At 40.4% G+C, this 14,887-nt stretch overlaps 1 protein-coding gene across 3 annotated transcripts in view; it reads right to left on the bottom strand.

Annotated features, from left to right (window-relative positions):
* The window catches only part of TBCE (tubulin folding cofactor E), a 91,987-nt gene that overhangs the window by 23,165 nt on the left and 53,935 nt on the right, over nucleotides 1-14,887 (bottom strand). For all 3 annotated transcript variants that reach the window (XM_019418951.2, XM_053910205.1, XM_053910206.1), the window contains exon 4: nucleotides 2,869-3,054. In XM_019418951.2, the coding sequence (XP_019274496.1) occupies nucleotides 2,869-3,054 (186 nt within the window). The remainder of the gene's footprint in view (nucleotides 1-2,868; nucleotides 3,055-14,887) is intronic.

Genomic DNA, 14,887 nt, shown 5'->3' with positions numbered 1-14,887 from the left:
TCATGAAACTGAACAACCTCAAGCTAATAGCTTGCTCTGTGTCCAACAGAGGTCACCATTCCCCTCTAAAGTTAAAAATACCCTGCTGTGCCAGTGAGTTCACTGCAGTGCCCAGGGGACCTCACTCCAAAGCCAAAGCCATGTCCAAGAGAAATCCCACATACTGGTTTTTCTTTTTTTAATCCAATTTTTATAAGTCTTAGTGGTACAAACTCAGAGCTGGTCAGCTGGATATTATTAAGGAGGTAATATGATGGCTTAAAGTAGAGGTTTCTTTCCATCCTTAACACAGATGACTGAATTTCACTGCACAATCTCACTTGTTATCCCCAGCAGCTCTAACAGCTTAGGTAATGTTTTGCAAACGAAGAAACGGAGGCTTAGAATGAGGCATACTAGCTCTAACAGCTAGAAAGTGTCAGGGTTAGAAGTTGGCTTAGCTGACATCTGAACCCAGCTTGACTCCATCATTGGTCATTTCCAAGAAAGTCACTGGCAATTACTGAACACAATGATGCTCAAATAGTAGGGTCATTCCCCCCCACCCAAATTCTTGAGTTATACAGTTGTTCATAAGCCAGGGGAGAAAAATCGGTTTGCAATTTGTCAATATTCACAGAGTCGTGGTATTCTCTGAAAGAGATTAACCAGTAAGAAAAAACTGTGCTTCTTTCGGGGTAAAAGATCCCACGATATGTGCATTTTTTTCATTACTTGCATTTTAAATGGAAAAAAATAAAGCCAAGAAGTCCCACCCTATGAAGCACATAGTTCTTCAAATCTAAGTAAACCAGTAGGATAAAAAGCAAAAAATACTCATGACAGTTATCTCTCGGTGGTGGCATTAAGTCATAACCTCCTTTTGTTCAATTTATAGCTCCTAAATTTTCACCAACGAGTGTAAACTGCTTTGTGATTTACTGTCAAGTTGTTGCGTTTTTAAAAATCTCAATTTATGGGGCGCCTGGGTGGCTCAGTCGGTTAAGCATCCGACTTCAGCTCAGGTCACGATCTCACGGTCCGTGAGTTCGAGCCCCGCGTCGGGCTCTGGGCTGATGGCTCGGAGCCTGGAGCCTGCTTCTGATTCTGTGTCTCCCTCTCTCTCTGCCCCTTCCCTGTTCATGCTCTGTCTCTCTCTGTCTCAAAAATAAATAAACGTTAAAAAAAAAAAATTTTTTTTTTAAATCTCAATTTATTCCAAGTTTTTTTTCCTCCTTCACAATTTTTTTATTGAAAAAAATTACATATAGGAAAGTATGTGCGTTAGCCTACGTATACATAACTACACATCTCAGTGATTTTAAGTGAGTTTGCACAGGTGACCACCACCCAGATCAAGAAATAGTACAGGGTCGCCTGGCTGGCTCAGTCCGTAGAGGACATGACTCTAGATATCAGGGTCATGAGTTCAAGCTCCGCGTTGGGTATGGAGCCTACTAAAAAATAAAAAAAGAAATAAAGTGAAATGATAAAAAAAAAAAAAAAAAAAAAAAAAAAAAGACCTAGTACATTCCCAGGACTCGGGAAGGCCTCTTTGTGCCCCTGACAGCTGCTTCTCCCTCCCCTTAAAACTGTCTATTCTGACTTCTAACACTATAGATCAGTTATGCCTGCTTTTGACCTTCGTATAGATGGCATCACACCACGTGTACTTCCTGGTGTCTGACTCCTGGTCGCTATGTTTCTGAGATTTCACCCACACTCTTGCACAGAGCTGTTGTTCGCATGTTCACTGCTGACAGTACGCCACCGAATGAATGCAACACTATTCATCCGTTCTAGGTTTACAGATATTTGGATTGTTCCCGTGAATTTTCCCTTGTTGTTGTTTATGGGGGTCATCTATGCTACAAAGCAGAGGTATCAAAGAAATGAATTTATTCTTCAACACTGTCACCATGTGCACTTTATATTTTGTATTATGTTAAATATTAACAACAACAGATAAATAAGATAGCAAATAAACGTACTTAGAACAAAACCACAGTTTAATTCTTTCACTTGAGAAAGTAAAAGATTGCAGCCCTAATAAGCCACGCGGCTACAAACCTCCTCTCCACAGCGGCCACCAGGGGTCGCTACGAAGTCACCTCATCCAGGTCAGGGTCAAACACCACAGCACTGACCATCACTTGACCTGCATGTCCTGGGAGGTTCTTGTGCACTTGTGTCTTTGTGGGAACACGAGCTTCTACTCACTCTGATTCAGATAGCGCGTTGGAGCAGAAAGCCCCTCTGCATAGAACCACAGTGTCCAGAGAGTTTCAGACAACAGAATGTTTGCATGCACAGTTCTACAATGGATTCTTTAGTGCCCCTCAGACTGCTACATAATAATCTGAGGTCCTTCTAAAAGCAAAAGCCCATGGTATTGATTCAGGTTTGGAATGGGACCCAAGATTCTGCAGTTTCACAAGCAGCCCATGTGACAAGGGTGTGCAGCCAGAGATGGAAGCTAACTCAGTTCTAGATGGCACCAGCATGCCACAAGGCAGGTGAGGCCTCTGCTCCCATTTCTGACTTATCTCCGGTTAGAAATGTCACCATGAAATAAAAAAGAACCAAAATGTCAGTCTTAGTTACTTATCATACAAGGCAGTCGGCATAGATATGAATAATGGGCAACCCAATGTTTCAATTCCATCTGGCAAAGCCCAACAACCCTATACCAAATTAAGAATTTTAGTTTCCCTGAAGACTTCAATCCTCAGATTCGTCTGATTTCAATTTGTGTTTGTGCAGGAAGGCCAGACCAGTTTGGGAGCAAAGTGTTGAGTATCAAAACACAGTCAGTCGGGTGAACTTCGTTCAATCCTGACCGGTGATGAAATGGTCAAAGTCAGTTCTGCCCTTATCAACTCTACATACCTTTGCTGTTTTACGACAGAGTCAAAACCAATAGTTTCCACAGGTTTATTTCCAATTGTAACAGGTTGCTCTTTTCCATCTTCCTCCGGTCCATCTTCTAACACGTAGCGATTATTCACTGCAGTGAGAAAGTCCACTCCAAAATTTACTTTGTTTGGACGAACAAAGGATCCTCCTGTTGGGTGCCTGGGGAAAAAGGAGAAATGGAACAGATGAAATATCATCAATGTGGACATTTAAACACAAGGACACATTTGAAAATCCTCTGTAAATTCAGTCTGCCAAGAATGTAAAATGTCTGCATTTACAAATTTGTTCACAAATATTTAGTAGCAAATAAAAGCAATCACACATTTTTTAAAGATTATCTTTTTCAGTAATCTCTACACCCAGTGTGGGTCTTGAACCTACAACCCTGAAATCCAGAGTTGCATGCTCTACCAACTGAGCCAGCCACACGCCCCAACGATTACATAATTTACAAAAAGAAGAGAAAGAAAATTTCATCCACCAGAATGGTCATAAATGCAACGTTCTGAAGGCCAGCAAATTTTTCTCTATGCCGAAAAATCAAAATCAGCATAAAAGGAAAATAATATACAAATGTATAATTGATACGATTCCTCAAAAAGGGTTGTGAGCTTATGCAAGCGTATCAAGTCCCAACAGGTCAACAAACAAGAAATAAGGAACAGACAATTCGCACAAGAGGAAACGGAAGTATTAAATCCATAGGGGGAAGTTTCACCTTGCTAATTAAGAAATGCAAATTCAAATAATTAAATTATTCTCAACAAAACTGGCAAAAAATAAAGAAAAATCCTAACACCTCAAGGACCTCAAGACTGGATTTTTCATTGTATAATCCTACTCTAGGGAATTTGTCAGCAGACAATCATTTAAAAATAAAAACAGGGGCGCCTGGGTGTCTCAGTCAGTTGGGCGTCCGACTTCAGCTCGGGTCACGATCTCACGGTCCGTGAGTTCGAGCCCCGCGTCGTCGGGCTCTGGGCTGATGGCTCAGAGCCTGAAGCCTGCTTCCCATTCTGTGTCTCCCTCTCTCTCTGCCCCTCCCCTGTTCATGCTCTGTCTCTGTCTCAAAAATAAATAAAAACGTTAAAAAAAAAATTTTTTTTAAATAAATAAAAATAAAAACAAAATTGCATTTACAAAGCTTCTGTATAATAGCATTTATTTGTGACTGAGGAACTCTGGACACCATAAAAAAACCCAGCTGAATAAGAACTATTAATTCAACCAGACAGATGCAGTCATTAAAAATTCTAGCTGTAACACTTAATGAAGTTACAAAATAATGTTGAGATTTTTAAAAATCGAACCAAATTGTACATGACACACGTATAGAGGAATCCTATCCAGACAGAAAAGGACTGAATAAGGACACAAAGAAATGAAAACATTTAAAAAACAACTTGAACTAAATATATTTTAAAAAGCTTAAATATGGGGCTTAAACAGAGAATGTGGGAAGAATTCTACAGAAATATAGGATATTTGACCACAATTTCAGCTATTAGAGCAATTCTTAGTAATAACCTCTAGCAGGATTTAATGGAAAGACTAATTATATTACTGTGTGCAATGGCCACTCTGTCAGGCTTTCAAGAGAGTCAAAGTGGATCTTTGGACCCCTTAAATGTCACCATCCACTATTACATCATGGCAACAAGACCTTATTTTTAGAATAATCTAAGTATGCGCTATAAAACAGCCATACATGTTAATATTAATCACTTAAAAGAGTAAATGATGAAATATATGAATGGCCAAAAATTACAAATACTATTTCGGCTCGTTACCTTTAACTCTTAAAGAAATTGAACCTTCCTAGAACTCACCAGAATTTAAAAGGATGAAAACTTATACTGATAAATTTTGACCATATCAACATACACTTTTTTTTTTTCAGTGGGGCCACAGAGAGCACCACAATGTGAAAGGGACTTGTGATCCCCAGAAGTCAGAAGTAATGTCTCAGGGAAGCAGAAATGGCACAGAGGTCACTAGAGCCCCCCCCCCCCACCCCCCCCAGAGTGTGGTGTCCTGGAAGGCAGTGACGAAAGGGGACGTAAAGGGGACGTGTCCAGTGCTATGGAAGGATGTGAGGGGACGGCTGAGGCTGGCCACCAAACCTAGCAACTAGAAGGCGACCCTGGTAGGAGCACGGGGGCGGCAGCCTGGCAGGTGAGTTCCAGAAAGGGAGAGGACACTGGGCCCAATGGCTACTCTCACCCAGAAGGGCTTTACTGCAAAGGGGAGAAGGGCACAGGGCAATGGCTGAACAGAGGGGATTAAAAGAGGGAATGTCTTAACGATGGGAGGGTAGATCTGGTCTGTATGCTGTTGAAAATAATCCAATGGACAGGGGAGAATGGAAGACACAGGAAATTAAATTTTCTGTCGCAGCAAAATCAAGTTCTGGGTCTCTACAGTATGTTGTGATATCAGAGGATCACTGACTAGTGGAAGCTTCCTAGAAAATATTACATTTTACCCTAGGATAGGTTCATGCTGTAAAAAAATGCAGTTCTGTTTTAAGAAGTGCAGTTACATTACTTGGCTAGAGAGCTCAAATACAGCTAGCATCACTTCTTAAAGAGTTCAAAGAGATATTCTTTAGAGATTATCTAGGCTAGGACTCCTCAAACATAACCTAAAAAGCAGGGGGCCTGGGTGGCTCAGTTAGGTAAGTGTCCGACTCCTGGTTTCAGCTCAGGTCATGATCTCATGATTCGTCAGATTGAGCCCCACATTGGGCTCGGTGCCACTCTCCCTCTCTCTCTCTCTCTCTCTCTCAAAATAAATAAACTTAAAAGACAACAACACCTAAATATCAGAAAATCACTGAAAAATCTTACTGGATTCCACCCTGGGGATACTCATTCAGTGGGGCTGGGCTGGAGCCCAGGAATTTGCCTATTTAAAACAATACTGAGGGCTCCTGGGTGGCTTAGTAAGTTAAACGTCTGACTTCGATTCAGGCCATGATCGCACAGTTCATGGGTTCAAGCCCCACACTGGGCTCTCTACTGTCGGCATAGAGTCTGCTTCAGATCCTCTGTCCCCCACTCTCTCCCTCTGCCCCTCTCCTGCTGGTTCTCTCTTTCTCTCTCTCTCAAAATACATACTTCAGTTGGGGATCCTGGGGTCCACTGTTAGAGAGATCACAGCTATGACCCAAAATCTTGGATTTCTGACTACTGGTGCACTGCTATCCTCTCCCACGTCTCTGTCTGGGCTTATAGATACAAATTAATGGCTTCTTTTGGTAAATTGAACACATTCCTTAAATTCTTAATTAACCTATACATTCCTCAGATGGGAGGCAGGATCAGGATAGACTGGGAACAGCTCTGGAGTCAGGCAGAGCTGGGATCCCCCAGGGCTCCATTACTCACTGGCTATATGACCTCAGACAACTGAATTTACATTCTCAGCCAGCTGCCTCAACTATAAACCCCTATCATCAAATGAGGTTATTTATAAGGATCAAATACACCATCACTACATTGCCCAGCGCAAGCCATCTGTCCTTTCCATACAGTACTGTATCTCATGTACCATTAAACATAAACCCACATGTTCTCAAACACTGGGATATCCCAGAAGCCATACTCTCTAAACTCAAGTGGCTGCCAAACTTGTTCAGATGGGCTCCTGCGGTGTAGAACATCAATGATGACATAATTTCGTGATACAAACTATGTAGTTTTGCTAAGAAAAAAAAAATGCAGTTACTAATACATGCAAGATAAAGTTCACACACGACATCGGGCACAAAGCTGCTATCTACGGCTACATAAAAACTGCCCCCAAAGCATAGGGGCTGAAAACAATGATTTACAGGGCGCCTGGGTGGCTCAGTCCGTTAAGTGTCCAGCTCTCTGGCTCAGGTCACAACCTTACAGTTTGTAAGTTCAAGCCCCACATGGGGCTTTCTGCTGACAGCGCAGAGCCTACTTGGGATCCTCTGTCTCTCTTTTCTACCCCTCTCCTGTTCGTGCTCTCTCTCAAAATAACATGAAAAACAAATAAAAGCAATAGCCATTATCATGGCCTGTGAAGGAATGGAACTCTCTATTCGGGGCTCTGTCAAGTGCTTTGTATGTGTTGTTTAGTTTAAAAAAAACACACACAAATTAAGAAACTGGAAGCAGCAAAACAAAAGGTTATTATAAAGGAAGATTAAAGGTTATTACAAAAAAAAAAACAAAAAAAAACAAAAAAAAAACAAGCAAAACCCTCCAGAAATATGGTATCATTAATTTGTGAATTTCTCATCTGTAAAACATTTAACTTGTGCATAAAAGTTTAGACACCAATGCTTTGAATGTTCCAAAAGAGCAGCATGTATTGAGTAAGTAATATTACACAACTCAATACTTTGACAGTCTAGTAGGTGCTAAGAATGAGGCAAGGTGCTTTCATAATACAGGTACCTTCATTTGAATAGGCTCATCTAGAACTCTTAGGTTTACTGGCAAGATGTGCTTCCAAGAAACAGAAATGCGCCCTCAACAAGGAACACTCCATGCCTCCGAGTAAGAGGAAATGGCGACATGCACCAGGCTGGATTTCAAAACCATGCAGCTTACTATTGTCTGCTAGGTGCTTCTCCTTCTCCTTTTTTGAACCAGAATATCGACTGCAGTTACTCTGACCCTCTCATCACTGCATGCTGGGTCTGAGGAAGGCCGATAACTTTTTACTTCCCAGACCTCTGGATCCAGGAGCTCCTGATGGGCACCTACACCAGAAAATGCATCCAAGGAGCCTCACTGGCACCTGGAAGTAGTTTGGCAACACCTTAGATTTCGAGCCAGGGCCAAAAGGGGTGAGACTCTTGGGGGTGAGAGGAGCGAATGTGACATGGGGAAGAGAGGTGAGTAATGGTGACAGCTGGTGAACTGTGGTAAGTTACTTCCACAGATGACTCCAAGCCCACATGCCCTTTGGCAATGGGATTTTGCCACTTGTCCCATCAACAAAAACCTATTCCCCCTCCTCTTGAATCTAGACTCACCCAGTGACTTGCTTTTACCAAAAAGGAGTGAAGCCTGAGCCTTAAGAGGCCTCGCAGCCTCCATTTTCACCCTCTTGGAAAACAGACACCGTAAAGAACCTCATGCTAGACTATGGTGAAGGGCCGTGGGAAGAAAGAGAGAAACTGACCCATCGAGTTCAAGCCCCACGCTGGGTGTAGAGATTATTTAAATAAATAATATACTCTTATGCCTCCTGAAAGGATGTGTATCACAAAAAGAACCTTGGGTCTAATGTGTATTCGACAAAGAAGGAGAATCTTTGTGGAATCTTGCAGGACAACCAATAGATTGGTAAAAAAGAATGGTACTTTTGTCCTACCACAGGCATCAAACAGGATCCTACGTGTAAATGCTTATGAAGATAAAGTAGCACAACAGAAGCAGTATTATCGAAAATAAAACATTTATGGAACTGTATAACATTTTCAATAAAATATTATGGTTGAAACAAATGCTTCAATAAAATATTATGGTGCTTTTTCTGAAGTAAATTGCAGAGATCGCTTTTGGATTATCTCCTTGCGTTTTCTGTCAGGGCAGCACACAAAGAGATCTTGTGTTTACTGCCAAATAAATGCTACTAATGGTAAACATCTCATGCGCACAAAGCTGAACGAAGCCCCAAGATGTAGTCAGGTGTTGAAATAACTCCAGACAGTTTAGGATAATAGTTTATATATCTCAATCTATCTAAATGTGTACAAACAAGTAGGTTTTGCATCTAAGCGACAGTTACGAGAATCTCACACTTTTAAAACAGGTTTTAATTTACAAACTAGTGAAATCTGACATTCTAATGAAATGCAAGTATGAAATTTATCAAATAGTACTGGTTTGCCTTAAAGGAGTAACATGGGGGGGGGGGCGTGGAAATGGAGGAAGATTTGTCTTTTTTCTGTTTTTTGGAAGATCTATTTTTCAAACATTATGTGATTTAAATGAAAAAATAATCCTAGTGGCAGTAATCAAATGAGAAAAAAAATAATAAAAGGCACCCAAATTGGTAAGACAGAAATACAACTGTCACTATTTGCAGATGACATGATACTATATATAGAAAACCCTAGAGACTCCACCAAAAAAACTATTAGAATAAATCAATTCAGTAAAGCTGTAGGATACAAAATTAATACACAGAAATCTATTATGTTTCTATACACTAATAATGAAGTAGCAGAAAGAGAAATCAAAAAAATGATCCCATTTACAAATGCAGACGCAATTACCTAGGAACAAATGTAACCAAGGAGTGAAAGACTTTTACTCTGAAAACTGTAAGACACTGATGAAAGAAATTTAAGAGAACACAAACAAATGGCAAGATATCCCACGCTCATGAATTGGAATAATAATGTTGAGATGTCCATACTACCCAAAGCAATTGACAGATTCAATGCAATCCCTATCAAAGGACTGTCAGCAGCACTACACAGAACTAGAACAAACAATCCTAAAATTTGTATGGAAGCACAGAAGACCCAGAATAGCCAAAAGCAATTCTGAGAAAGAAGAACAAAGTGGATGTATCACAATCCCAAATTTCAAGCTACACTATAAAGCTGAAGTAATCAAAAACAATAAGGTATTGGCACAGAACACATAAATCAGTGGAAGAGAATAGGGAGCCCGGGGGGGGGGGGGGGGGCAGGAGGGGGACCTCTATGACATAGGAGGCAAGAATACAATGGGGAAAGAGCAGTCTTACAATAAATGATGTTGAGAAAACTGAACAGCTACATCCAAGAGTGAAACAGGACCACTTACACAGTGTGCAAAAATAAATTCAAAATGGATTAAAGACCTAAATGTAAGGCCTGAAACCATTAAACTCCTAAAAGGAACATAGGCAGTAATCTCTTTAACAAGATTTTTCTGGATATGTCTCCTCAGATAAGGGAAACAAAAGCAAAAATGAACCATTGGGACAACACCAAACTAAGAAGCGTTTGCTCAGGAAGGAACCCATCAACAAAACAAAAAGGCAGGGCACCTGGATGGCTCAGTTGGTGAAGCATGCAATTCTTGATCTCGCAATTGTGAGTTCAAGCCCCACAGTGGGTGCAGAGATTACTTGAAAACAAAGTCTTAAAAACAAAAAGAAAGGAGAAGGCAACCCACTGAATGGGAGAAGATATTTGCAAATGACCTATTCATTAAGGAGTTAATATCCAAAATACATAAAAAACATACAAGTCAACATTAAGAAAAAACAAATAATCAACTAAAAGATGGGTAGAGGACTTGAATAGACATTTTTCCAAAGAAGACACACAAAGGCCAACAGACACATACGAAGACACTCAGCATCACTAACCCTCAGGCAATGCAAACCAAAACCATAAGGAGACACCAGTCAGAACAGCTACCACCAAAAAGGCACTAAGTAGGTGTAGGCAAGGATGTGGGGAAAAGGGAACCCCTGTGCACTATTGATGTGAATGTAAATTCATGTAGCCACTAAGGAAAACAGTATGGCGGTTCCTCAAAAAACTAAAAATTGAAATACCAGGGGTTGCTGGGTGGCTCTGTTAAGCATCTGACTCTTGATCTCAGCTTGGGTTTTAATCTCAAAGTCGTGAGCTGAAGCCCTATGTTGGGCTTTTAAGTTGGCATGAAGCCTACTTAAAAAAAAAAAAAAAGAAAGAAAGAAACAAAAGGAAATACCATACAATCCAGCAATTCCACTGCTGAGTAATTACCCAAAGAAAACAAAAAACACTAGTTCAAACACACATATGCATCCCTATGTTTATTGCAGCATTATTTAAAATAGCGAAGATACAGATGCAACCTAAGTGTCCATCCATAGATGAATCCAAAAGATAGATGTGGTGTAGACAGACATACAAATACACAATGGGATATTTACTCGGCCGTAAAAAGACTGCAATCTTGCCATTCACGACAACACAAATAACACTACGTGTTCACGACAACACCCTAAAGGGGATTGTGCTAAGTGAAATATGTCAGACAGAGGAAGACAAACACCATATGATTCCACTTATATGTGGAATCTAAAAAACAAATGAACAAACAAAATAAGAACAGACTCCTAAACACAGGGAACTGGTGGTTACCAGAGTGGGGAGGAAGGTAGGGATAAGCGTAACAGGAGAAGGGGATGAAGAGGTACAAACTTCCAGTTAAAAACAGGTCATGGGGGTGACAAGTACAGTATAGGGAATATAGTCAATACTACTGTAGCAATAATACATGCTACATACATGTGTCTGTATGGTGACAGTGACTGCGTTTATTGTGGCGAGCGCTTGACGATTGACAGCATCGTCAAACACAATGTTGTACACCCAAAACCAACAAAACACTACATGTCAGCTATACATCAACAACAAAATACATGAAAAAGCATAAGCACGCAAGTTTAAAAACTAGCACAGTTATAATAAATGATAAAACAACAATGTAAAACAAATACCATGGTTTTCCTTTTTGTTCTTAAAAATCTACACTTTTTAAACAGTGGTAATGAATCATTCAAGAAGAAATCTTTATTACTCTTTAGTTCGGCTGCAGGCAGATGAAAGGAGTTGGAATGGTATGTATTAGGTAGTTGCAAAGTAGATGCTGTGCCCTTTACAGATCAAAGGATAACATCAAAGATCAGTCTCCTCTGGCACATTCCTGGAGGGTTTCTCAGAAAACAAAACGGCCCCACAAATAATGAAAAATGCCAGTTGAATGAGTGCCCACCAGTAACAATAAATCTCCAAAAATAAACTAATAATTTACATAGACTCCACAGAGATTCTAGATTAATATGGAGATGTTGCAACCCAACACCAAAATTCTGAACCCTGTCCAAAGAGAAAACATATGGGGAAGGAGCAGAAGGAGGAGGGTCCAAACGTTTTACTCATTAGCATTCAGCGTGTTCCAGTTCCTTCCTCTTCCTGCCCACCAAGTACAGATGATGCTAACAAAAGAACATCCTGATCATGGCCCTGGTAGAAGTGGAGACTCCCACAAACCCCTGTAATCGAGGCTCAACCTGTACCATTATCCCCAACGGGTAAATTCAGAGTGCCAGTTAAATTTGAATTTCACCATGCATTTTGTATATTTATTACCTGCATCTGGCAATCTTCAAAGGTAAAGGGTCCCCAAAAGATTACAAAATTCTCCATAGGAAGCATTTTCTCACTGGGGATTTAGATGCTGCATCCTGGGAAAGGCTGGGTCCCTGGGGAGACTCCAAAAAATGTTGTTGATCTTCATAACCTATTTGCTGCAGGCATGTTTAGAGCCTTTCAGGCAAGCTCACAGAACTAACTGTTCAATTTCACTCGACTATGTATATTGCTGTATGTGAGAAGTGACCTGGCGAACTCATGTTCCCAATGGAAAAACACTCGGTTAGCTAAGCATCTTTTTGTAGACTGCTCCTGAGTGATGCAATTTTTATTTTGCCCTGATTTATGGGAGTCTTCCAAGTATGAAATGCCTCTCTTCTTCATCTTTTGCAAGCCATCAGTACATTTAGTGACTTTTTAAAAAAATTCTTGCAACACTTTATACCACACCAGGGAAAGTAGTTTAGACTGATTCGTTAATGCCATCGCAAGAACCTCAAAATGCTTTACAACAATCTTTACGACAATCTTTATGGCATACACAGGCTGAGTTCATCAAGATTGTATTTTGTAAGTTATCCAGGATTGTGCACAAAGTCTAAACAGTGTGTTTCCTCTGATGTCAGGTATTAGATTCCATTCACTGGTGCCAAAGAAAAGTCACTTTTTTTTTTTTTTTTTAAGATTTTATTTTTGAGTAATCTCTACACCCAAAGTGGGGCTCAAACTTACAACCCGAGATCAAGAGTCGCATGCTCCACCAACTGAACCAGCCAGGTGCCACAAAAAGTCACACTTCAAGATTTCTTGCTCACCAGAAAAATTAGGTAACTGCTTGGAAAGAGGGCATTTTAAATAAAACCTGAGCAGTGGAAGGCTGTCCCACACAGTTCTGTTTACAGTATACTCTCTAGGTTGAAAGAAAAAACTGGAAATCACTCTGCTATCTAAGGGACAAGGTGCCGAGAACATCAAGGTTCATCACCTTAATTGAATGCCTCTACTCCCCAAGAAACAAGAGACGGAGAACAGCACCCAGGAAAGCGCTGCTGACCGGTTCATAGCACAAATTCTAGGAGAAACTGTAAACTAATATTAACTGGTAGTGTCCCAAATATTTATTATGGGTAATAGCTCAGGAGATCACCCTATTTACTGCAGGTTATATCAGAGATCAGGCTGCAACTACAGAGTGACACGAATGATCAAAACCCAGGTTTAGAGGGGGCCTTAGGAGGCGATCTGGTCCACTCCCTAATCCTCTTCTGACACACTCACACCAACTACTGGGGGTGGGGAAAAAAACCCACAGAACGATCTTATTTTTAGAGGCCTCCAATGAAGAGAAATCCACAGCCAGGATTTCATCAGCTCAACTAAAATGCTATCTTCATAACCCATTGCCATATTTGGTCATCAGTGAAAAATATTAATGACACCTGTCATAACAATCTCAAAGAGTCAGAGTAAGGATCAAATGTGATAAAATATGGCGACACTATAAACTGACTGTACAAATGTTTATTCCCTGGGTTAAAGTGAAACCCATATTCTTCCGTCAGGTGATTATTAAAGGAGAGATTAGACCCTGGCAAATGTTATTCCACTTTACGCTGGAGTCTCATGAGATTAAGGTGAGGCGAGCTGGTCGTGGGAAAATCTACTGAGAACGACGTGTGCCATGAGTCAGGCCTTGAGAACGACACGGTCTCTTCTAAAAATCTGTCGTCGAGGGGCAGGACCTTACTCTGAACAGCAGAGCGTCAGTCATCCTACCAACCTGATGCTGGGGACGCGCACCAGAACTCACCAAAATCCACTTCATACATCCTGACATCTTGCTTAAAATGCAAAGGCAGCAAAGTTTTAGAAGATTTGAATTTCACCATGCATTTTGTATACTTACTACCCGCATCTGGCAGTCTTACAAGGTAAAGAGTTCTCAAGAGATTACAAAATTCTCCATAGGAAGCATTTTTCTCATTGGGGATTTAGATGCTGCATCCTGGGAAAGGCTGGGTCCCTGGGGAGACTCCAAAAAATGTTGTTGATCCTCATAACCTATTTGCTGCAGGCATGTTTAGAGCCTTTCAGACAAGTTCGCAGAACTAACTGTTCAATTTCACTCGACTATGTATATTGCTATATGTGCCAGAGCACCTCTCTCCATTGTTATATATGCAACACTAGCAGTCCCCTGATATTAACCCAGGCTTCTGAAGAGAGAAGGATCCGAGTTCTGCTCGAATAGGATGGCCTGGGACTCATTTTTCTTGTCGAAAACAGGTACACTACCATTTTGCCATTTACCGTAATATTTCACACGCTTATCATGAGAAAATTTGTGATCTGACAACTTAAAATTGCTTCAGCTTCATGAAAATAACGTCTAAACGTAAAGAAACATGTTTACTGTGGTAAAATACTTGTCATTATGACTTTCCAAGTAGAATTTGCAATATAAAAAAAGACTGCAACGAATTTGACAGGGAAGAAGCACATATGACATATTAGGACGAGATCTGAATTAGCTCAACAAATAACATGTAACATAATCTGTTTTGTCTGATGCAGAGATTCTAAGATATTGGTATAAGCTTTATTAGTCATGTTCTAATTATACCAATATAAACATTAACAACTATACAGATCATTCCTTCACTCTAGGCAAGTGGTTTTCTACCACATCGGATCCAATGCTCCTCTCTGTACTGCCCAATAAATATCCTGAAATGGAATTCATAATTAACATTATCTACCCATATAGGGCGTTAAAGTCAACAAAAGGCTCATTTCAATGAAACGAAAGAAAAGTAGTTTATAGTAAGAGAAATGTCTGCAAATGCTCAGGCATGACTA

Source organism: Panthera pardus, unplaced genomic scaffold, assembly GCF_024362965.1.
Source record: "Panthera pardus isolate Hobbes unplaced genomic scaffold, ASM2436296v1 HiC_scaffold_22, whole genome shotgun sequence".
NCBI lineage: Eukaryota > Metazoa > Chordata > Mammalia > Carnivora > Felidae > Panthera > Panthera pardus.
This window is presented reverse-complemented; position numbering and strand designations above follow the sequence as displayed.